Source organism: Panthera leo, chromosome C2 (assembly GCF_018350215.1).
Source record: "Panthera leo isolate Ple1 chromosome C2, P.leo_Ple1_pat1.1, whole genome shotgun sequence".
Taxonomy (NCBI): Eukaryota; Metazoa; Chordata; class Mammalia; order Carnivora; family Felidae; genus Panthera; species Panthera leo.
In genome coordinates, this window is record NC_056687.1 from 156,473,010 (window position 1) to 156,498,656 (window position 25,647).

General features: G+C 46.8%; 1 protein-coding gene across 14 annotated transcripts in view; it reads right to left on the bottom strand.

Moving 5' to 3' along the window:
* Nucleotides 1-11,897: 11,897 nt before the first annotated feature.
* The window catches only part of CLASP2 (cytoplasmic linker associated protein 2), a 180,958-nt gene continuing 167,208 nt past the window's right edge, over nt 11,898-25,647 (bottom strand). For all 14 annotated transcript variants that reach the window (XM_042903509.1, XM_042903503.1, XM_042903507.1 and 11 more), the window contains 5 exons: nt 22,680-22,873; nt 22,043-22,171; nt 18,021-18,227; nt 16,395-16,511; nt 11,898-13,821 (listed from right to left, as the gene is read on the bottom strand). In XM_042903509.1, coding sequence (XP_042759443.1) covers nt 13,735-13,821; nt 16,395-16,511; nt 18,021-18,227; nt 22,043-22,171; nt 22,680-22,873 — 734 coding nt within the window. In that variant the 3' untranslated portion in view covers nt 11,898-13,734. The remainder of the gene's footprint in view (nt 13,822-16,394; nt 16,512-18,020; nt 18,228-22,042; nt 22,172-22,679; nt 22,874-25,647) is intronic.

A 25,647-nucleotide genomic window follows, 5' to 3' on the forward strand; every position in this document is an offset into this window, starting at 1 on the left:
CGGGAGCGGCCGGGCCGCCGGCAGCGCCTCCCTCCCGCGGGCGCCGGCCCCGCGCCTCATGCCGCCGCCGCCCACCCCCTGCGCCGCTAGCGCTGCAGCCGCCGCCGCCCGCCCCGCCCCGGAGCCCCCGGCCGCATACTCCCCGGCCTTGCGCGGGGGCGGGAGCTCAGCCCGCCAGTCACCCGATCCCCGGCCTCGACCCCGGCCCTCGGCCCGCCCGCCCAGGCTCTAGCGCCCCGCCGCCCCGGCCAACCCCGCCGACGCCGCTCTGCCGGCCCGGACGCTGGCTCCTATATGGCTGCGGCCCGAGCTCTCTCGCCGCTTCCGCCTCCTCCGGCCCCGCCCCGGCCCCGCCCCCAACCCCGCGTTCGCCCCTCGCCGGGGCCCGCCCCGCACGGCCCGGCGCTCCGGGGCACCCCCGGCGCTTCACCACCGAGAAACTGTTCAGGCCCTGCGGCGCAGCCCCGCCCACGCGGCAGCTTCGCAGACCCTGCGGCCAGCCGCCTCCCCGCCCCCGGCCCCGGAAGAGGCGGTGCCAGCAGGGCTGCCAGTTTCCGCTCATCCAGGAAAGCGGGCTGATTGACAGGCGAACTGGACAATAATGGCAAGCGCTTGGTCGAGGCTCCCGTGGGTCTCTGGGCTAAACACCCAATCAAAATGCTCTTCCTCTTGGGCGGTCTCTAGGACTGAATTGGCTCCAAAAGAAAGAGTTCATTGGACCGCACCGGAGGAAGTCGCGCTAAACGCCACTCCTGGAGGTTCTTTGCTCCCCCGTGGTCTTTCCGGGTAGCCTCTGGGTTTGCCCCGACTACAGACGGAGAGAGCGTGCCGTGGTGCCTGGGGGCCGAAAGGCCTGTTGGGCGGAACATCTTGATCGACACGAACGTAAGCCAATCAACACTCCTGAAAAGGGCTCCGGAAGTCTTCCCCCCAGTTGCGGAATGCCGACAGCATAATGGCGAGCCGGAGTTAAACGGCTTCGGTCGCGGTAGCCGCCGGGAAGCGTGTTGTGGTTGTCGCTCATGCTTCTGCAGGTTCATGGGGCTTAGTAAGCTAGATGATTCTCGTTCACGGTATCTGCTCTGTTGTACTCATATGGCTGGGGCTAAAGTCCTCTAGGGCTCCCACACTCAGGTGTTTGATTGCTTGATGTTGGCTGTCGACTGGCACCCCAATTGGGGTTGCTGGAATGCCTACACAGTGGCCTCTCCGTGTGGTCTAGAGTTACTCTCAGCATGGCAGTTGGGTTCCAAAAGCGAGCGACTCGAAAGGAAGTGGAGATTGCTGGTTTCTTAGTGACAGAGATTCTTTGCTTGAACACACTTAAGTCAGGCTCCCACCCAAACCTTCTCCTAGTCCCACCTGTGCACTTCATTGTAAAATTCAGTTTTGGCGAGAACTCTCCACCTCCCTTGTCTGATCAGGTTCCTTAGCCTCCGCCATCCTCCAGGTGATGTCTGATGACCCCGGCAAAGAATCCTGTTTAGTTCTGCCAGAACCACCCTGCCTTACCTCCTAGTAATTTTTTCATAGTAACTTTTACATTCAGCGCCCCCCAACCTGCTTCTTGGCTGTAAATTCCTACTTAGACATCTGTATTGGGAGTTGACCCTAATCTCCACCGCAAAATTGCGTTGGTCTGGTCCCTGATACGTATTGCGATGGTCCTGAGTAAAGTCTGCCTTACCATTTTTAATAATTGCCACGGAATATTTTTTTCTTTAACACAAAACCTGGGATCAGAAACTGACACGGACTCTTTGTACTGTATTAGTGAAGCAGCTGTAGAATCAGGTTGATTGAGGGAGAGTTCAATAATTTGGGGGCCATGTTTTAAAACTTCCAAAATCCAGGGGCGCCTGGGTGGCTCAGTCGGTTGAGTGACCCACTTCGGCTCAGGTCAGGATCTCACGGTTTGTGAGTTCGAGCCCGGCGTCGGGCTCTGTGCTGACAGCTCAGAGCCTGGAGCCTGCCTCCGATTCTGTGTCTCCCTCTCTCTCTGCCCCTCCCCCACTCGTGCTCTGTCTGTCTCAGAAATAAATAAACATTAAAAAAATAATAATAATAAAAACCTCCAAAATCCACTCTCTGGCCTCCAATGTTTCACATTCTTTCCACATGCAGTAAACACCCACCTCCTCCCCAGACCCCTGCAACGTTGTCATCCCATTACAACATTAAGGTTCAGGAAGCTGTGAGGTCCTGGAACAGGTGAGGCTCCTTGGTTGTGCATTAATTAAGTGGTTCCTCTCTATGAAAATCTGTGAGATAAAAAGGTGATCTGCCCCAACCACAACTGCACACATCACATGCAGTAATGGGAGAAGCACAAGAAACTTGCCTCTACAGACATTTCTCTTGGAAGAGAGGGGAACGGAAGGCACACAGCAGTCACTAGGCCACAGACATTCTGAAATCCAGAATGGATTTCCTTGAGTAGGACTTCGTGATTCGTCCTGGGAATACTCAGTGGCTCCTGTCTCCATCCACTGGATTCTTGATTCCATCCTCTGAGGTATCCTCCAGTTCCTTAAAAAGGAGCCCATGTTTCCAGCTAAATAGTTTTCTCTGCTGCTTCCTGCCCCTAGTTGTGCAGGGGTCTGAAGTACTCTCTCTGTGTGGTACTCAACTTGTCCCTTTCTGATACAATTCATTTTTAAACTTCGTGGGTTTTGTGTGTGTGTGTGTGTGTGTGTGTGAATCAATTTACAATTACTCCAGTAAACAAAAACTACCGCCGTATATTTCAGGGGCAGTGTGGCTGCACCATTCTTTCTGGCTCGGGTTTCTCATAAGGTTACAGTCAAGATAGCTGCAGCTGTGGTTATCGGAGGGCTTAACTCAGGAGGTGCAGGAGGGTCCACTTGCAAGCTCATTTGCTTGACTCGTTGGCCAGAAGTCTCTGTGCCTCATTTGAGACCACAGGGCCACCAAGCGTCTTCAAAACATGGCACCTGGCACTCCCCAAAGCAAGTAAACCAAGACAGAGAAAGGAGGTCTCCAAAGTCACTCATTATCCCTTCCACTTGATTGCTGTTCCATAGAAGCAAGTCGGTCCATCTAGTTTCTATTCAAGAAGAGAATTTGTCTCCATCTTTTGAAGGATGAATGTCAAAGAACTTGTGGACATATTTTCAACCAGAACAGCAGTGTTCTTGGAGCACCTCGGTGGCTCAGTCGGTTAAGCGTCCGACTTCGGCTCAGGTCATGATCTCACGGTCTGTGAGTTCAAGTCCCGCGTCGGGCTCTGTGCTGACAGCTCGGAGCCTGGAGCCTGTCTCAGATTCTGTGTCTCCCTCTCTCTCTGCCCCTCCCCTGCTCATGCTCTGCCTCTCTGTCTCAAAAATAAATAAACGTTAAAAAAAAAATTTTTTTTTAATAAAAATAGTAAAAAAAAATTTCTTTTAAGTGAAGATATTAAAACATTATGAAACCTAAATTTTTAAAAACAGTATTCATTGATGAAAGAATAAATGGGCAAAGGAAAAGAACGAAAAATCTAAGAACAGATCAATATGCATATGGAAATTCATTATGCAATAAATACTGGCATCTCAAATCAGTAAAAGAAAATAAATTATTCAATAACTGCTTTGGGGATCAGCTTTAAGTACCCGCTTGTGCCAAAATAAATTCCAAGTGGCTCGAATTTCTTCTTCAAAAAAGTCTAAAAGGATAAAAAGCAAAATTATAAAACATTAGAAGAAAACATGGGAGAATAATTTTAGAAACTCGGGAAGAGGCTTCTATAACTTTTATAAATTTTCTAAAAAATTTAGAAATCTTAAGAGATTGATGCACTCTACAACATGAAAATAATATTTTCCTTTTTTTTTTTTTTTTTTAATTTTAGAGAGAATGCATACACGCAGGGAAGAGAGACAGAGACAGAATCTCAAAAAGGCTCCCCTACGTGGGGCTTGATCCCATGCCTGTGGGATCATGACCTAAGCCGAAATCAAGAGTTGGACTCCCGGGGCGCCTGGGTGGCTCAGTCCGTTGAGCATCCGGCTTCGGCTCAGGTCATGATCTCACGGTTGGTGAGTTCGAGCCCCACGTCGAGCCCCACGTCGAGCCCCACGTCGAGCCCCACGTCGGGCCCTGTGCTGACAGCTCAGAGCCTGGAGCCTGCTGTGGATTCTGTGTCTCTCTCTCTGCCCGTCCCCTGCTCATGCTCTTCCCTATCTCTCCAAAGTAAATCAACATTTAAAAAAAAAAATTTTTTTTTAAAGAGTTGGGCGCTCGACTGACCCACCCAGGTACCACCCAAATACTGCTTTCTTTTTAGTAAACACACCGTAAGCAAAATCAAAAGAACAGGAAAAAACCAAAACAAAACACCCAACTATTTAGAACTTGGATCATGATCAAAGTTTTATTTCCCTAATGTACTAAGAGTGCCTGCAAATAGATTAAACACAGCGGTGAAAATGGCATTGGTATGCTGCCACTCCAAAGAATGCACCCTACCCGAGCCGGAGCGCCTCCGTTTGAGATACGCGCACCCAGAAATCTTCACGGAAGAGGGTTGAAGACCGGCCTCCTACGACACGATCTAGATCCCGGTCACTAGAATTTTAGGTCGCCAGCGACGGATGAGGAGCAGCAGCCCTCGAAGAAGGCTCTTCCCTTGCTCTTGGGCAGAGTTGCGAAACGAGCAGGCACAGCTCTCGGCAGAAAGGCTGCCCCGGCCACGCTCACCGATCCCGCGCTCTCCATCTTCTCCCGGTGCAACGTGACCCTGGGGCCCGGCCGGGGCAACAGCCCTTATGCGCTCAGTGCTTAGCAACAGCTAAGGGACAGGAAGGGACAGCCGGCGGACAGGAAGACGAAGCTCGTCAGGGAGAACCTCGGGTCTTCCGGAAACGTTGACATCCGCCTGCCCGGATGAAAAAGACCTACCTGCGCGGGCCTCTGCACAGCAATTCGTTCTGCCCCAAGACAAGTCAGCGATAAGCGCTACGATTTTCAGATGCCCTCGAGTCGCAAACCCGCTTTCTGCGCGACGGCCCTGGGGCTGCTTAACCGGCTCAGGACGTGTATCCTTCCGGAGTCTGCCTTCGTTAAGACGTTCACGCGGGCCCGCGTCTGAACGCCGGTGTCCCTTCAAACTCCGCACGTTGAGATCCCCCCGCCCCCCCCCCCCCCGGGGCTAGGATGAGCACGTGGGGCCTCTGGGCGGGGCTTTGCCCTCCGGAACCGGATCGGGCTCTTTCCGAGAGCCACGAGCTCTCCCGCTCCCCTCTGCCGCGTGGGATCCCCTGAGAAGTCTGCGCCCCGGAAGAGGACCCTCCCCGACCCCGCGGGCACCCCGATCGCAGCCCTCCGGCCTCCAGAACCGTGAGGTCTGCAAGTCACCCGGTCCGCCGTGGTTTCTTCGACGGCCTGAAGACACTAAGACGGGACGGGAGCAGGGGCGCCTCCGAGACACGCCGCGGTCGCGGGGGGGGGGGAAGCCGGCGCCACGTATCCAGGCGGCCGGACCAGAACGAACGTGCGCCGGGCTCGAAATGGAACGACTTCAAGCAGCGAGCGTCCCCTTGGCTCGCGCTGCTGGGCGTCGGAGGTTTCGCGCGGCTCAGCCGAGCAACGCCTCCGAGCCCAGCGAGGCTCGCTCGAGCCTCCGCAACCCGCTGCGGCTGGGCCGACCGGGGCCGGCTTTCCCCCACGTCTGGGGGTGGGCCGGGACGGTGGGGCTGACTCGAGTCGCCCTCCGCGGCCCCCGCTCTCCGGCCGACCAGCCCCGCCTCGTCCCCCTCGCGGTGGGAGGGGTTCCGAGAGACCCGCCATCGCTTCTGCTGAAACCCCTCGAGCCGAGCAAGCTCCGGCCCGGATCCGAGGGATGGAGCAAACAGACCCCACCTGTTGGTGAAAGGACACGCGAAACCGCGGAAATCGTGCAGCCGTAGATGCTGACCGGGAGAAACCATGCTGCGGGTCGGGTGGTTCTTGAAATGCTTCGCCGTCATGAAACACACACTTTTCAGGTTCTCTCTTTGAGAGAAATGGGACAGGGGTTAGGAGATTGTGGCCATGCTGGTAAACAGCACATCCAGCCGGGCAGGTAGCAAGACGGCTGAAAAGCTTCCAGTCGAGTGGATTCAAAACCAGCAAAGTTGGTTCCTGGAGCCGTTCACAAATACACTCATCCCGAGACTGGTGGGTAACGATGCCATTAGGTGGGATTCGACGAAAGTCCCTTTGTCTTTAAAATGAGAATGTTACCGGGGCGCCTGGGGGGCTCAGTCGGTTGAGCGTCTGACTTCAGCTCAAGTCATGATCTCACGGTTGGTGAGTTCGAGGCCCACGTCGGGCTCTGTGCCCACAGCTCAGGGCCTGGAGCCTGCTTCCGATTCTGTGTCCCCCTCTCTCTGGCCCTCCTCCTCTCTCAAAAATAAAATAAACATTAAAATGCATACATACATACATACATACATACATACATAAAATGAGAATGTTACCTTACTGGCCCTGGGGGGCAGGGGTGGGGGGTGCCTTGCAATCAGATTTTGAGAACTGGAACGGTGTCAGAAATAATATGAAAATCATGCAGACCACACAACCCCAAATGTGGGCCAGGTATGCTTTGGAATATAAGATAGGAGTCAGCCTCGGTAGCTAGATTGCCTGCATTCAAATTCCAGTTCTGACAATTATTAGTGTGCACTCTAGGGCTATTTGTATAACCTCTCATTACCTCAGTTTCCTCATCTGCAAAATGGAGCTAACAGTAGATCTCCCTCATGGAGTTGTTGTGCACGGATGAAATAAGTTAATACATCGGCCGAGCTCAGAGTACGCGCCGCGGAAAGTGCCTGCTGTGGCGTGTAATCTCTGAAGAGCTTTTAGCCTCTGACCATCTCATCAACGGGAATTAGCTGCCTACCATGTCCCGGCTAAGCAGGAGACCCAAGAACAGTGCCCTTGCTGTCACCGTTCGTGACGGTGTTGACCATGTCGTAAAATCCGACAAGGATGACCTGTTTCTTGACCTGTGCGAATGCGGACAGTCTCCAGCTTATAGTCATTTTGTCAACACGCTGAGCCATCTGGGAGTTTCTTAGATATTTTACTTCGTGATGACCCAGAAGACTCTGACCCTGGGGAACTCTGACCCTGGGATGATCCGAAGATGCTTCCAAGTGGCCCAAGTGAGGGAAACAGAACAGGCGAAGTTTTTTTCTCCTAGGCGCACTGAATGTCAAATTCTGCTTTTCCAAAACACCTATTAATCTTCCTTATTTATTTTCTCCAACTCTGTATTTAAATTTTTTAACCTACAGAAAAGCTAAAGGAACAGAAAAACAACCAACTATATATTCTTTAGTCACATATTTTATTATTGTTAACATTTTATTCATTTCTCTCCCTACTTAGGTGTTTGATCACGTGAAGCTAAGTGGTAGCTTTCAAGGTAGCTCAGGCCTAAATTCTTCAAAATGCGCTCTGCGAGGACAGAAATGCTCTATCATGATTCTAATATCATTATTACATCCAAGAAATTCAATAATAGTATCTAATAGTCCATTCATTTCCCAGCCTCTCCATCTGTCCCTGCATCGTTTATTATAGCTTTTTTCGAATCTGGGTTCAACCAAGGACCACAGCTACATTTCTTTTTCAGTTTCTTGAGTCTCTTTAGAGCAGTTCCCCCACCTCCCATCGGTTTTGTTTTTGTTTGTTTTTTTTACATTTGTTTTGAGAGAGAAAACACAAGTGGGGGAGGGAGGGAGAGAGAGGGAGAGACAGAATGAGAATCCCAACAGGCTCTGTGTTGTCAGCGTGGAGCCTGATGCAGGGCTGGAACTCATGAACCGTGAGATTATGACCCGAGCGAAAGTCAGATACTCAACTGACTGAGCCACCCAGGCGCCCCGAAACCCACCCCCGCCTCCCCTATCTGTTTTTTAAGAGGCTCATTTCTTTTAGACCGGTTTCTTTACAGAAAAATCGAGGGGAATACAGAGAGTTCCCATATAATGTACATCCAGCTTCCCTTCACATAAGTTACTTTAAGGCTTGGCCGTTTCAAAACTCTCAGGACAGTCTTTGCATTCTCTGTGTCGGGGGTGACTTATTCTGATTTCCTTTAACAGCCAGACCCGATGGTGAGGATGTCACGTCACTGGACATTTGGACTTGGGGTGGGGTGTGGACTGAGTAGGCTATATCCGTTACCCAAAGAGTCGCTGTTCCGGGGCGGAGGGGGGACAGAGGTGTGCACAGACATGTGGAGGCCAGAAAGGCAGACTGTGGGAGAGCGGTTATTTTGCCAAAGCAATGTTCCTTCGGCGGGCCCGCGAATGCGGTCCAGTTCCCGGGCTCCCTCGCGACAGCTGAGCCTGCCGGCCGTGCAGAACACAGGTAGGAGGGTCGCTGGCCTCTTCCAGGCCCGGCCACTCAAAGTCTGCCTTGCGATCGTCCCTGCTCGCTCTTTATCTTCGAGTCAGACGCCAAGTGCCCGGTGGGGGACCGTGGGGCCCACCGTGTCCGTAAGAGGAGAGCCGCGGCCCGCCTGCGTCGCGCTGGAGCGTAGATGCGGACTGAACGGCTGTTGGCGGAGGCCACCGCGATCCGGGCGGGGGACGGTCGCCGGGGGGGGCAACGTGCGCGGCCGGGCTCCGTGTCCTGCGCGCCGCGACCGACCCCCGGGCGGACGAAAACCGGCAGGACGTGTCGCGTCGCCACTTCGGGAGGGCCGAAGCCCCGCCGCGACTTCAGCGGGCCGCAGTCGAGGTGTGGGCGGGCGGCCTTCCCCGGCGAGGTCCTGGGCGCGGGGACCCGTCCCTTCGCCCTTGGCCGGCCCCGGGGGGGCGCTCGCCCGGCTCGGACGACGTCTGCTCCCGCTCTGCCCCTCCCGCCTCCCTCCCTCCCGGACAAGGACACTGATGACCTCGGGCCCACCTGGGTGGTCCCGGCCCGCCCCCCGCCGCAACATCCTCAAGTCGGTAACACCTGCGGGGCCCCTTGGCCGCATGGCGCGCAAGAGCCGCGGGCCCCGGATCTGGGGCACAGACAAGTCGGGGGTGTGGGGGAGCCCTTCCTCCCCCCCCCCCCAAACCCGCACCTGTTTGCTCGGCCTCCTTCTCAGGGAGGGCTGCCCTGGCCAGTCCTCGTGAGCGGGGAGCCCACCCTCCCCTCTTACAGCCCCCCTTCCCCGACCTCTCGCCCGCTTAGCCCTTGTCACCATCTCAGGTGCTACACTTGCCTTATTTCTCCTTTCCCTGCGGCGAGAGGCGGGAAAGGCTTTTGCCTGCTTCCCCAGAGCGACGCTCTTAGGGCCCAGGACACTCTCCGCCTTCCCGCCCTGGGCATCCGAGCCCTCGCTGAGCCAGGGCTTTTCCAAGACAACGCAGTCACACTCTTTGTGTGGCACTTAGGCCTCGAGCGAGGCTCGTGGGGGCCAAAGGCCGTGTCACTGCGATGCCGCACACCTTTCGTGACCAGAAGCCCGGTGACCTCGGATGTACTCCTGGAATTTCCAGGACCGCAGTTAACGAATCTGCTCCTCGATTTCCTAGGAGGACGTGTACTGAAAAAAATAGCTGCCAGCTGGAAAGCATCCAAGGAGGAGCCCATAAACCGCCGGGCAATTGAAGCAAAGCCTTTTTTTTTTTTTTTTTTAATGTTTATTTTTGAGAGAGAGACAGAGCACGAGCAGGGGAGGGGCAGAGAGAGAGGGGGACACAGAATCCGAAACAGGCTCCAGGCTCTGAGCCGACAGCACAGAGCCCGACGCGGGGCCCGAACTCAGGCGAGATCACGCGAGATCATGACCTGAGCGGAAGTCAGCCGCTTAACCGACTGAGCCCCCAGGCGCCCCACGATTGCTTTTTAAAAGTAGGCCCCATGTCCAACCCGGGGCTTGAATTCATTACCTGAGATCAAAAGTCACAGGCCCCGCGGAGCCAGCCAGGTGCTCCCCGTGGTGACTGATTTTTTTTTTTTTTAAATGTATTGAATTCAGTTTCCTAGTATTTTGTTGAGAATTTTTGCATCTATGTTCAGCAGGGATACTGGGCTGTAATTCTTTTTAGTGGTGTCTTCACCTGGCTTTGGTATCAGGGTAATGCTGGCCTCACAGAATTAATTTTGAAAAATTTCCTTCCTTTTCCATTTTTTTTTTTTTTTTTTTTGGAATAGTTTGAAAATAGGTACTAATTCTGCTTGAAATGTTTCGTAGAATTCACCTGTGAAGTCATCTGGTCCTGCACTTTTGTTAGGAGTTTTTTGATTATTGATTCAATTTCTTTGCTGGTTTTCAGTCTGTTCAATTTTTTCTACTTCTTCCTGCTTCACTTGGGGTGGGTTATGCTTCTAGGCATCTAACCATTTCTTGTAGGTTGTCCGATTTGTTGGCGTGTAGGTTTTCACACTGTATTTCTGTGGTGTCATTTCTCTTCTCTCACTTGTAATTTTATTGAGTCCTTTCTTTTTTCTTGGTAAGTTTGTCTAGAGGTTTATCGAAAAAGACCACTTCCTGGTTTCATTGGTCTGTTCTATTGTTGTTTTTGTTAAGTATCTATATAATTTATTGCTACTCTACAGAGATGGGTAACTTTTTAGGAGCTTTTTAAAGCTTCTTTCTTTTGCATAGCTGTAAAACTGTACTTGACTGATCGCAATGAAACAAACCTAAACAACACAGGAAGCAAAGATCTCAAAGTTTAAAAGAGCCCACATGTATTATGCCAATCCTCGTTTCTATTGACTGTAAATGTTACTCTAAATTAATAATGATGATACATTTGAATCTACAAACAGACCTGGCCTGATACGTTTCCAGTATTTTATTGTGAGACATATTTGGTGAAAAGTCATTCTGACCCAAAGTTAGATAGCTAAGTTAGATAGATGTAAGATAGATAGCATATGAAAGAATGCAGTAAACAGACTCTAAATTTGAAACCTCAGGTTCAATCCACATGTTACTTGAAAACCTATTACAGATTTTGAAAACACAAGAAACAAACATGGCTTATAATTTGGAATTATGTGCTTTTAATTAGTTCTGAGCAGTGCAGTAAAGAAATGATACTGATAATGGTTAGGGAGAAAAGCAGAAAGAAGAAATTTAACCAGGAGCTTACCACCATTCTTTAACAGTTGACATCTAAATGTATTTCTGGGATGAACAAATTTGAATAGTCAATAATAACTTTCCTAAAGCCTCATTAACTGAAAACTATACAATTTTGTTTTTCATATGTGTGTGTGTGTGTGTGTGTGTGTGTGTGTGTGTGTATGTATATATATATATATTTTTTTTTTATTTTTTTTTTTTTTTTTGTTATTTCTTCAAGTAATCTCTACACCCAATATGGGGCTCGAACTTAAGACCCCAAGTCAAGAGCTGCCTGCTCTATCGACTAAGCCAGCCGGGTGCCCCTGAAATTATAGAACTTAAATATGACTTTTCTCATGTGTTTATATATTAGCTTTCACTTAGTCACATTAAACCATCCTCTTTCATTCATTTGAACACCTGCCTTTAGATGCCAGGTCCTTGATCTAAGTTTTCAAGCAGAGTTATTATTCAGCTTACGTCACACCACTGAGTCGTCAATGGTAGTTAAAGCAGTATCTTAAAGCAGAGGTCAAAATTAAATTGTTAGATTAAAAACGATTATAAGACATCCCGAAGGTTATGGAACAAAACACATCACTGAGAAGAATTCAGTGTTTAAAATGCCTTTTCTTCCTAAAGATAAGCGATGTCACAGACATGCTGTACAATCTTGTGGATGCTACTCCTGACAAGTCTTTTCTCCTCAGATGCACTTACAAAATTCATGAGAACACCACTGATACAGGACCTTCAAAATATTTTTAAAGACCCAGTTAGGAGCTAAATGACTTGTCACACAGTGAGACAGAAAAACAACCGATGCACATTGTTAATTTTTTCAAGTAATGTTATGTACAGTTTTATTGCCAGTATATGCACAACAGTAAGCATAGAACTATAAATACACAATGTAATTAACAGTAGAAAACAAAATTGTTACAGGTAAAGGGGGGGATATAGAGAAACTATTTTCCTGCTGCTAGAACAGAAACAAAGGGAAGAGCCCATGACAAACCATCCATCCAGTACTTTTGTCTTAAACTCTTTACATACATTTCTACATGTTTTTCAGTTAAACAAAGAAAGTACAGATCACTCCGTAACAATAGCAAACTGCTATTTGCCTTTCCAGTCAAATTCACTTCATGTTAGGATTAAAAAAAAAAAAAAAGTCAAGATGAGAAATCATTAGTGTCCCGGTTCCAAGTGATCTCATTTGCTTTGCACCAAACTGGTGAGTTTTGCAAGTCGGCTGCACAGGAAAAGAACAGGTGTAGCGAAAGGTGATTAAAACAATGTGTTAAAATGTAACAGAAAATCACCCTTGAAGTAGTTTTCCAAAAGACACTGTAGGCAGCAGCTCAGTTAAAAGGATCAGCCCTGAAGAGGTAGAGAATTTGAGTCCATTACAGAGATAATAGCCTTGTGCCACCTTCTCTCTCGTCAGGATCAACGTTTTCAAGTAAGACAATTTCACGGTCAAAGGAAACCAGGTGCCACCATTTAAAGAAAAGGTGCTGGTTGACTCGCGCGTCTCAGTGATTAATAAGTTTGTTTTTTAATGAGAAACAGAAGACGGTCAAGACGCACATGCACTGGATTTTCTTCTCTCTTTCCATTATCAAGTTTATTCATAAGTGAATTTGATATTAATAAATACGAAAAAAGCATCATTCACAACAACGAAAAACAAACCAGAAACCCTGCAAGAAAACCTTCTATTTTAATAAGCATCTAGAAAACAACAGGCAGATGATCTGGTGCAGCTTTCTTAAGGGGCCGCAGGGGGGACACGGTTTTAGGTGAGGCGGCAAGATCGAGAGCCAACACGCGGAATCGGCGTCACAGAACTGGCTGATTCTGTGGCACTCTCTCTGAGGACGTCGCTTTACGCTACGGGTCACCCCAAAGAAGTTGCGACTAACGACACGTGTCACCGTCACGTCGACAGAGTCCAGCCGTGGTTCAAATCAGTCCTGCATCGTTTCACATCATTTCAGTATTTCTAGCATAGGACGTGATACAGAACGAAACTCCAAGTAGCAATAAAAATAGTATTCTGCATTTGAATAGAGGCAAAAAAATGTTTTAGACTGTTAAACTTTTAAAGCTTTAAGCATTCCTCTTTCACCAGCATTTAAAAAAATGTATACAATCATAACACTGGCAAAGGTTAATGGGAAGACAAGTACAAACGTGAAATGACGAATTCGATTAAAAATTACTCTGTATCGATCCACTGATGTTAATACTGCTTCTTCTTGAATTTGGAATAACTATCATAAAAGTTACATGCAGACTGAGGAGAGCCCTCTGTTACAGAAAATACAGAACGAAACAAAAAACTAAAGCCGGGAAAAGATGGGGGTTCCGAAAGATGCGTTTGAGTACTTCCTCTCGCTGCTGAGGGGTGGTCTGCCCGTCCCGGGCCGGGGCGGCCTGGCCCGCTTCGGTCCGTATTTCCTTTCACTGATGAGGGTGGTCTGCCCGTCCCGGGCCGGGGCGGCCTGGCCCGCTTCGGTCCGTATTTCCTTTCACTGATGAGGGTGGTCTGCCCGTCCCGGGCCGGGGCGGCCTGGCCCGCTTCGGTCCGTATTTCCTTTCACTGATGAGGGTGGTCTGCCCGTCCCGGGCCGGGGCGGCCTGGCCCGCTTCGGTCCGCGTCACTAACTCTGTCCGGAAACATCAGCAGCGGGGTCAGTTCCTCCAGAACCTGTCTGTGCACGTTTGATGTACAGATTCAGGAGCTTCATCTGCGGATTGAAACCAGAGCGAAGGCGTTTAGCAGGCTGCTCTAAATTACAGGAAGATGCTCACGGAAACAGGTTTTGTGCGTATCGTGAGTCTAAGAAGAGAGGCTTTAGGGGCGCCTGCCTGGCTCCGTCAGTGCGGCATGGGGACCCTCGATCTCAGGGTTGGGAGTTCGAGCCCCACGTTGGGTGTAGAGATTGCTTAAAAATAAAAACTTAAAAAAGTAAATAGAGATTTTAGATTACGTTACGCCCAAGTTATTGTTGAGAGTTAAGAATTACCAAAAAGCTTTTCAAGTCTCCATCTGTTTATGACTGAGTGCTCTATTTATGCATTTATTTAAGTAACCTCTGCACCCAACGTGGGGCTTGAACTCACGGCCCCGAGATCAAGAGTGACGCGGTCTACCGACTGAGCCAGCCGGGCGCCCCTGGTGACTCTTACAATGTGCCTTTTCTGTAACACTAAACCTGCTGTAGTGTTAGCATGTGAAGCTTAAACGTAGAAAAGAAGTCTCATTAGGACAGTCAGGACAAACATTCGAGCACTATGTGCTACAGAGTAAGCTAACGACCTGAGGAAATCAAGACACGAAACATGCCAGTCGTTGTCTAGAGTCACAGAGGCAGGTAAGAAGTGGCCCAGGACAGAAAACCAGGCCCCTGGGTTCCAGGACCCGAGATCTTCAACGACTGTAACACTGCCCTCCAAGAATGTTCTTGATTTGTGTCATTTTGTGGTCTTTACCAGATGAGACCCTATTTTTATCAACTGTTAATCAATGCATATGCAATTTTGTATTCTACTTTTTTTCGTCTGATGTCATTTCCAAATATTTTTTCGGCCTGGCTATAGTCTTCATATGCAACATTACTGGCTGCCTCATATTCTGACAAAGTGCTTAACTTTAACTCTTCCACAGACATCTTTGGTCATCAGGACACAACCTGAGCTTATCACAAAACCTGAGATCGTTTCTCTTTGAAAAGCACTGTGTTGGGGCGCCTGGGTGGCTCAGTCGGTTGAGCGGCCGACTTCGGCTCGGGTCATGATCTCGCGGTCCGTGAGTTCGAGCCCCGCATCGGGCTCTGGGCTGACAGCTCAGAGCCTGGAGCCTGTTTCAGATTCTGTGTCTCCCTCTCTCTCTGACCCTCCCCCGTTCATGCTCTGTCTCTCTCTGTCTCAAAAATAAATAAAAACATTAAAAAAAAAAAAAAAAAAAAAAAAGAAAAGCACTGTGTTGGGGCACCTGGCTGGCTCAGTTGGCAGAGCACGTAGGGCTCTTAATGTCGGGGTGGTGAATGCAAGTCCCATGCTAGGTGCAGAGTTTACTTGAAAAAAAGAAAGAAAGAAGAAAGAAAAAAGAAGACCGTGTTGTTTCAAGTTTGCTTTTGTAACATTAAATCATTGATCCAACGGGTTTTTAGTCTGATGTCCAGGGGCTTCGGGCACTCACTGAATCCCCTGAACCCACGTGTAAAATTTTCTGTATTTATTTACCTTTCTTGGGATGTGGTAGTAATGCCCGAATCTCAAAGCGGGTCTGCGAGTCAGAGAGAGTTAAGAACTACCACCCACAGAGAACGCACGCAGGTATTTACCTGAGCCTTACAGGCATTTTCTCTACTGTTTCGGTATTTTAAAACTAAATCTGACGATAGTAATGACGATCGCTAGGGTCCTGGGAAACTCTTAAAATGAGGGTGTCTCCTGCAAACAGCTCATAAGCAACAATCCAACAATCATCACCTCGTACAATAAATTTCAATGTTTGACAGTATCAAAAAAATGAGGGGAACAAGACTTAAATTAAAAATTTTTTTAAATGTTTTATTTATTTTTGAGAGAGACAGAGACAGAGTGTGAACAGGGAGGGGCAGGGAGAGGGAGACACAGAATCCGGAAAGGGCTCCAGGCTCTGAGCTGTCAACCCGGACGGAGCCCGACGCGGGGCTCGAACTCACAAGCCACGAGATGGTGACCTGAGCCGAAGTCGGATGCTCAACCGACGGAGCCGCCCGGGCGCCCCAAGACTTACATTTTTTAAAAGTTTATTTATTTAAGTAATCTCTACACCCGACGTGGAGCTTCAACACACAACCTTGAGATCAAGGTCATGTGCTCTACTGACTCAGCCAGCCAGGTGCCCCTGGTTTTTCTTTTAAGTCTTAAGGACAGTAAATACTTGATTATCGGAGTTCATAGGGGAAAATCTAAGAAATATTCCCGGATTCCCCGTTTTGGGAGACAGGAAGTGATCCATGAATACACAACCACTATTTATTCTTAAACCGTCCTTGGGGGCTAGGATCGGGTGTGGGAGCTGGAAAGGAGTCAGCTGACTGGAGGCGTTTCTCTCACGGCCACACACCCTCCACCGAACCGGCGGCGGCTTCCCCCAGCGACCGATGCGAAAGTAGAAACAGTTAACACTCAAACGGTAGGAGGAGTGAGTCGGATACTCAGGGCCTGACTTATCCGAAGCCAAATACGAATTTACCCTTAACCCGACAGAGACCTAAATTTTGAAACAGGCACCACTGCCACCACCCGTGGACCAAAGGTCGCCACTTACCTTGCTGCCCGTGAGCTGACTGAGATGTGGTTTTAGTTCGTCACCAATTACCGCGTGAACGGCCACCAGGCAGAAGACACAAGCTTTCCGAACACTGCTCTCCGAGTTATCGTAACCCTAGGGAGGAGAGTCCTCGTTAGCACTCCTGGGGCGCCGGAGAAAGAACCATTCCAGCATGGACAGGCGGGGTGGCTCCAGCACGAGACCGCGGGCGCACCAAGGACAAGAAGCTTTAAGGACGGAAGCGACTCTTCCAGCTCTCCCGGCGGAAACGCGCCCTCCTCTCCGTCCGCCTCCCCTCCACCGTCCGCTTTCCCTATCGGCTCCTACCTTATTTGGCCTGGAAGGCGGTCCCTTTGCCAACCGGCCCTGTGAAGTCTCCGGATGGACCTTGCTAAAGCACTCAGCCGTAGGGAGCCCAAGAGCGCCTCCCTTCGGAAAAAAACCTGAACTGAAGTAACACTGGGCCTGGCGTTCAGGGCCCGCCTATGATCCAGGCTGAGTTCTAAGCTCAACATCTGTCCCACCCCTACCGTTACCCTAAGTCATTCACCCAACAGAACATGTAGTCGGTAGCCACCGTGTGTAGGATACCCACACACCATGTACATTCTGTGCAAAGAAAGGGATTTGGATCCCATCTTCAAGGACCACACAATTCGGTGAGCGATATTAGACTCAGAACAGAGTCAAAGAGAACATTATAGATGCACAAAGAAATGAATAATTCTCTTCGGGAGGGGTATACGCTCTGTAATTCTGGTCATTAAAATTACATTACAGAATAATAATTTACTGGATGGGAGAGTTAACAATTCATGATTAAGCAAAAAAGCACGCTATAAAATATGATCCCGTTATGAAAATGTTTCTGTGGATGGGTTTGTGTGCATAGAAAAAAACCACATTACATCTATGGCTGTAAATCAGTGTAACCATTTTGGAGAGAAATTTGGCAACACCTAGGAATTCTACTTCTAGCTATATACACAGAAGTATAAGAAGATATTATAAAGAAGTTCACTGCAATATTTATATCATTAAAAAAGGAAACAATCCATATATTCATGAAAAGACGAGTGGATCAACCAATTGTGGGATTCACATACGTGGAAATTACTCAGCCATAAGACAGGAATGAAATTCTAACACATGCTGTAACACAAGCCCCGAAAACATTACGCTAAATGAAACAAGCCGGCCACAATAGGACAGATACTGCGGGATTCCATTTACGTCAAGAACCTAGCAAGCAGAAGAGCCAGAGCAGAAGAGGAGTTACCGGGGGCTAAAGGGCACGGGAACAAGGAATTATTAATTAATGGGCACAGTTTCCATTGGGGACGAGGAAGTCTGTCCTGGACATGGGCAGTCGTGAGGGCTGCACAACAGCATGCACGTATTTAATGCCGACGAATCTCACGCTTAAAAGCGGCTCAATGGTAAGTGTTAGGTTACGTATGTACTTAACACACACACACGCAAAGCTGGCCATGGAAAGTCTCTGCTCTGAACGTCCGGGACGGCAGCAAGGCTTGGTTATGCCGCTCGTGCTGCCTAGAGCGTGCCTAAAATAACCGAATCCCCGACGTAGTACAGCTTATGCCTCCAAGTTTGGATTCTTACCTGTATCAAGCCTGGCATAATCTCTGGCAAAAGCAGGTTAAGGGTGTCCTTGGACACCCGCTCTATCACTTTCGTTTGCATCTTGATTGCAGCCAGGTTGATTGGGTAATCTGCGGTTTGGATGATGGGGCAAAGCACTTTGATGCACTGCTCGGGGCTGATAGAAGTGGCCAGCACCGATGCGGCTTCCTCAGCAGATCTCACCACCTGAGACAAAGGGGAAATTGGGCCGGGAATAAATTTAAGAATGTTATGCTGCGTCCTGGAAGTACAAAGTCATGAAATACGCAACAGGACAGGATATCTACAATTAAAAGCAACTTTTTAAAATGCTTGTTTATTTTTGGGGAGAAAGGGAAGGAGTGGGGAGGAGCAGAGAGAGAGGGAGACAGAGAATCCGAAGCGGGCTGCGGGCTCCGAGCTGCCAGAACCCAACACCGGGCTCGAACTCACGAACCGTGAGATCATGACCTGCGCTGAAGTCGGGACGCTTAACCGACTGAGCCACCCAGGAGCCCCAGCACATCTACAATTTGCTTTGAAAATACTACAATAAACACGACAAAGTGAGGGTACAGGTAAAACAGGAGTGGCAAACTACAACCTGTTGAAGCCAGAATGGACACGGGGAGAATATTTCTTCCAGAATTCTTCCTTCTTTTGTGTTCTTAATGTTGGCTAATGGCGATTTTTACTTTTATTCTTTTTGAGAGACAGAGCAAGTGTGTGTGTGTGCGCACAAACGTGGGAGGAAGGGGAGGAGGAGGAGGAGAGGGATGAAGAGAGGGAGGGAGAGACAGAGGGAGAGACAGAGGGAGAGAGAGAGAGACAGACAGACAGATAGAGAGAGAATCTCAAGCAGGATCTGTGCTCTCAGGATGGAGCCCAACACAGGGCTCGAACCCATGAACTGTGAGATCACGACCAGAGCTCAAGTCGAGAGTCGGATGCTCAACCGAACAAGCCACCCAGGCACCCTGGCTAATGCAATTTTTAAGTGCTACTGTAGTCTTGCTGTGCTGGGCAGTGAAGGCTCTATTTACCAAGACTATAATGCGAATGGACCCTCTACAGCAGCCGTGCTGAGACGCTGCTCGTTATCCTATACCCTCAACTCCAGGAGTGTCTGTGTTCTTCTTTTCATCACATTAGTACAAAATAAAATAAAATCTCATTAGTAAGTTATCAAGTTAACATGCTATTCTGTTCATAGTGATTTTCTTTCCTTCCGTACTGGGCCTAGGAGAACAGACACTGACTTTGCAATGAAGAAAAGAAACGGTTGTCCATCTTCATAGAATCTGTAATCTCTAAGATGGTCTTGAGACCACGCAAACATTACTGCTTTGGACTCTACTCGTTTCTCACTTAGGGTCTCAAGCTGTGAGCGGCACTAAGGAAAGGTACAGCGGCAAATCCAATGGCAGACCCGGGGCTAATTTTAGCTGTATTACCTTAAGAATGTTGATTTTACCTTTTGTAAACATAGGGATTCCGGGTCTTATTTGGGTCAGAGGGTGGATAACTGAACCACAAATAGTCGTTTTTTAAACCTTCAGCAAGATACTATGGATGTTCCACTACTGCTGAACAATAGCTCAATAAAAAATAATCCGAATAAAAATCCATACAGATTTAAAAGGTATGACTGACTCTCCTACAAGACTCACAGTCATATCATTTGAAACCCAGAGGGTTTCGAGTTCTTCAAATATGTACCAACACTTCTTTTTTTAAGCTATCTCTACACCCAAGGTGGGGCTCGAACCCATGGTCCTATCAAGAGCTGCTTACTCTACTCACTGAACCAGCCAGGTGCCCCAAAGTCCTCACCAACACTTTTGTTTTATTTATTCATTTTGAGAGAGAGAGGGAGGGAGGGAGGGAGGGAGAGAGGGAGGGAGGGAGGGAGGGAGCCTGTGTGCCTGAGTAGGGGAGGGGCAGAGAGAGAGGGGGAGACAGAGAATCCCAAGCAGGCTCTGCACTGTTGGTGTGGAGCCCAACTCAGGCCAAACCCGGGAACCCTGAGATCACGACCTGAGCCGAAAGCAAGAGTTGGATGCTTAACTAACTGAGCCACCCGGGGGCCTCATCTCACCAACACTTCCGATTGTCGTTCTTCCTAGTGTATATATAAAGTGGTATCTCATTGTGGGTTTAGCTGTATTTTCCTAATGAGTACCGATATTGAGCATCTTTTCATGTGCTTATTGGCCATTTGTATATCTTCTTGGGTGAACCGTCTATTCAGGTCCTTCGCCCATTTTTAAATTCAGTTATTTCTTTTCGTTGTTGAGTTGTCAGAGTTCTTTATATATTACCTCATCAGACATAGGATTTGCAAAGATTTTCTATTCTGTGGGCTAAATTTTCCACTTTTTTTATGGTGTCCTTTGAAGCACTAAAGGTTTTTTTTTTTTTTTTAAACATTATTCTTTGTGACACTGCTTTATTTATTTTTTGAGTAAACTCTATGCCCGATGTGGGGCTTGAACTCATGACCCTAAAAGAGTCTCACTGACTGTCGCAGCCAGGTGCATCTGAAGCACAAAAGTATTTATTTTATTTTATTCATTTTTAAATGTTTACTTATTTTTGAGAGAGAGAAGAGAGGGAGGGAGACACAGGTTCCGAAGCAGGCTCCAGCTCTGAACTGTCGGCACAGAACCCAACGTGGGACTCCCAACTCACATGCTGTGAGATCGTGACCTGAGCTCAAGTTGGACACTTAACCGACTGACCCACCCAGGCGCCCCGTTATTTTATTTTTAAAACAATATTTTACTTTTAAGTAATCTCACCACCCAACGTGGGGCTTGAATTTACAAGCCCGAGATCGAAAATTGCGTGTTCTGCCCACTGAGCCAGACAGGCGCCCCGAAGCACAAAAGTTTTCAATTTTGATAAAGTCCAATTTATGTTCCTGTTGCTGTTGGTTACTTGTGCTCTTGGTGTTACATCTAAGAAACCATTGCTCAATCCAAGGTAACAAAGGTTACAATCATGTTTTTTTCCTGAAAGTTTAGTTTCAGCTCTTTCATTTAGCTTTGATCTACTTTGTCTCACTGCTGTTTTCTAACTTTTCTTTTTTGATTTCTTTTGCTTATGTCTTGGTTCTACAGAGATATCTAATGCTACTGCTCTGGTGCCTTCTCTTAGAATTGCAGTCTGTACCTGACATTTCCTTTTTTTGTTATGTCTGAGACATAATAAAAATCCTCATGGTTATCTCATCGATGCCACTGTAGCTGGTAGAAATATTGTGACTAAAAAGAGAGGAGACAGGAGAGAGAGACAAACCAAGAAACAGACTCTTAACTCTAGGGAACAAACTGATGGTCCGCAGAGGGCAGGTGGGTGGGGGACGGGGGAAACAGGTGATGGGGACTGAGGAGGGCACTTGTGACGGACCTGGGGAGTTGTATGGAAGTGACCAATCACTGTATTGTACCCCTGAAACGAATCCAACTCTGTGTTAACGAACTAGAACTTAAATACGAACTTAAAAAGCACCCCCACCAAATGTTTTTTTATACAACTGTAAATGCATACACAGAGGAGACAGATTTACAGGACTTCCAGGAAAGCTATCCTCATTATTTTACTGAATAAACTTTTAACAGAGGCGATTCCCAGAGGCGATTTACTACCACTTTAAAATAATGATTCTTGTCTTCATTAGTTATCTCAAAAAACCAAATTCTTATCGGTAAGTGGAAAGAGAAGGCTGGCGATTCTAAGTAGAAAACTACAAGACAAATTACAGAGGAAATGAAATCAGGATTATTTCCCAGAGCTGGTTGTATTAGGGGAAAGTCCATGATATCACCAGAATTCACTTAGTAGAAAAAATATGACTGCAACTCCATCAGATGTTACCCGGAACATCGAAGTTAAGTGTTCGTTTGATTGAAATGATTGATACTCTCCAAGGGTACTCTTCAAGCGATGTTTGTATGTTTCATGCAATCACATCAGAGGTGCTGAGAATAAAATAGTAACTTAATCATCAGGTAACTTACCTCCTTATGAGGGTCTTTATGTGCTTCCAGCGTTTTCATGACCGTCAGTTCTGCATAGTTTTTAAATCTGGCTGGTTGATGCCTTAGGATTTCTCTTAAAACCTTTAACGCCAAAGCCCTGATTGTAGGCTAAGAAGAAATATTTTAATGTTTTTAATATTTTGGGTTGTAGACAATCTACTACATTTTCTGTATCTGTATTAAGGATCTTAACATTGGGGCGGGGATAAGTTGCAGACAACTGTATAAAGCATACGGTATATGGCATAATTAAGTTTTCACATCTCTAGTTGAAAACTCATGTCATACTTCATATATTTGTAGGAGATCCAGAACCAACAACATTCCATGAAAAAGGAAATTTTACTTCTGAACTGGTTTAAATACGCAAAACAAGTACTCTTCTATAAAAACACTTTCAGCTACCTTTCATTTCTCCCATTGTCAATTGTTCCAAATCCACTGAGTTGCTGGTTTAGAAGACAAAATACTCGTAATGAAAATTTCACACGGGAAGAAACAGTAAAAGAGACCGATCTTCTCAATTTCCAAATTTGTGAAGCACTTGATTAGCAGGCAAGGACGGGCAATCCAAGACAGGAAAAACAGGCTATTATTTACATATTCTGCCATTTACCTCTTTATCCCCAAGGGTTTCAAGCAACAGAAGTAATATTGTTTTGAAGTGTTCATCCCAAACGCTGAAAGATTCCTCCTGTGTCAGTTTCATGAGTTCATAGAGGGCAATTTTTCTTTCCTCTACACGTTCATTATGGTTAGACAACTCCTTCAACAACTCTGCAACCAGGTCAGAATGGTCTACGGAAAGATCTGGCAGGAGGACACAAGGTTAATTCTGTAACTCTTGTTAAGTATGGGGATGACAACTTTAGTTTTAAGGGAAAAAAAAAGGACTAATTTTCTTTTCCATTTAGTCATCTTGAACCCATCAGTTTTAGTTGAAAACTTTTTATAATAAAAATTTACATGGAGAAAATATATAATGAACCCCATATACCCATCGCCTAGATTTAATAATTAGCCAGATTTTACCATTCTTACTTCATCTTCCTCCCTCCCCACATTCTTCCTGAAATATCTCTAGTAAATGGCAAATACATCACTTTATCTTTTATCTTTAAGTACATCAGCATGCAGGTCTATGGTGTCACGCCAGGAGGCTCACAATGTTTGATGCCTCCATTTTCAGAGGTACCAATAATGGCCAACAGATTGAAGTGGTGACAACGTGACCCTACCGTTGTAAAGTTCCCCATCAATCTTTTTTTTGAGGGAGCTGGGGTATGGAGAGAGAGACAGACACAGAGAGAGAATAAGTGAGAATAAGTGGGGGAGGGGCAGAGAATTTTAAGCAGGCTCCACACCCAGCACGGGACCCGAAGCAAGGCTTGATCTCAGGACTGTGAGACATCATGACCTGAGCTGAAATCAAGAGCTGGATGCTCAACCGACTAAGCCACCCAGGCACCCTAAGAAAGACTGTATTTTACTTAAGGGGATTCAGAAACCTGAGGAAAGGAAATAGAGCTGAACCATTAGAACAGATGAGTTCAATGAGAGTAAAACTAACAGATGATAGGGAAGGAAAACGGAGCCAAAATGATGACAACATTCGCTATTAAAAAAAAAAAGTTTGCTCTGACAACTTTCATGGAATTACAATTAGAACACTAACGTCATCATACACAGCACACAAGATATGATTACTGAACTTAAAAATTTGAGATATGTGAGAAGACCACTCACATATATGAAGATCTATGACCACTAAGGTGAACCAAGTTGGGGTTTTGGAAGATCAAGCGGAAGAACCTCTATAAAGAGCAGAGCAAACCATGAAGAAGAAATCTGAGTTTAAGGATAACATCAACATCTTAACCTGTAGGATGAAAACTGTCCACAGTAACTTCATTTATACAGACCAGCACTGGAACAGCATTGCCAGTTTAACAGGAAATACCAAAGCAGGATAAATGTGTCTCTATAAACCTCATAAAAGACATTCCTGCAAAGTTGTGTTATCAGACTTGTCACAGAGGATTGTTCCAGTAAGAGTGAATTTTATTTCGGCCCAATAAAGGGAAGTCACCAAAAAATGCTTTCCAGGGAATGCAGCTCTTTTCTCTACGAATATAAGCTTTGTAGTTACACTAGGAGATAATCAGAAATGACTAAAATGGTCTGGACAGGTGACTAACAGGAAAATCATTTCTGCCAAAGAAAACACATTTGTTACAAAACCGAACTATTTATATCATACAAATGAGATAAGCCTAAAGTCATTAATTCAGATAAAGTGTAACCGACTGTATTTCCTCTTCTGATAGACAGGCATCAAGGTCATGTGAAAAGATAAGGCTCTGGACCCACCAAACCTGTGTCTCTGATCCTGAGTGCGACAGAGGTACATTCTTAATTACTGTGGAGGCTCAGATTTCTCACGAGTAAAATGGGAAAAGAGCACCGACTTCCTACTGTCACGGGGACCTGGGCTGAACTAATAGTTTTTCTTGTGTCTTTATGATTAATATTGGCCCAATTACAACTCTGATAATACTTCTGTTGCAGTGCTGAAAATATACGGGATATTCTTTTCACTGGCAAACTTTGATAAGAGGATTCCTTGAATAACAGTGTCATCCTCACCAGCAGTAATATTCTGATGTTTTATGGTCTCTGGTAAACTTTACAAAGGTCATGTGGACATTAGTGGGGTGTTAGTTTTTTGTGACACGTTAATCTTGATAAATTTATCACTCATGTGTCTGTAATGTGTAGAGAATCATCTGAATAATAGACATACTAATTAAGTCTCAGAATTTCAAAACAATTTCTTTCTACAGAAATTCTGACTTAAAAAAATAACTACATCCTGCCCAAAGTTATGGATTTTAAAAACCAAAAAAAAAAAGAGGAGGAATTTTGCAACCAGGCAGACATGAAAGGACAATCCAAAAACCAATGGAGGTCAATACGTTAAAAAGAATGGGTAATGCTAGCAGTGTTCACAAAATAGGCCTTTCTAACAAGGCCTTCCCTACCTCAAGTTTAAAAATGAACACAGACAATAAATGAAAATAACTGCAATATGAAGCTTAGAGCAACTACTATTTTGTTTGATGGCTTATCCATTTTCAGAGAGCGTTTACTCAACGTAAAATGGCTGTCTTAGGTTTCAGAAGTCAATCAAGTGTTATGCTGCGAAGAAATTAATTTTCTCAAATTCAAAAATATTCCACCCAGTTTAGATTTTGGTTATGTAATTTCCAAACATGTCTTCCTTTAACAAATGGAAAATATATGATCTTTAGTAAAGGAGAAGAGAATTAGACAATGAGTGGATAACCTTGCCAAACTGTTATAATTTTGGCTTTGTGATAATATTAACTCTCTTAACTTGAGCAGTTGGTAAAAACGTAATTCTTCAGCCTCACAAATGAAGAGATTTTTCACCAAACTACAGATGACCAGGCCTGGGAACACAGATTTCTGAGCAGCGTAGGCAGGGTCTCCACACCTGACAGTGGTGAACTACGGAATTTCAGGGCTCAGCCAGGGCAAGAAGGGTGTCCACATGGAGTGGT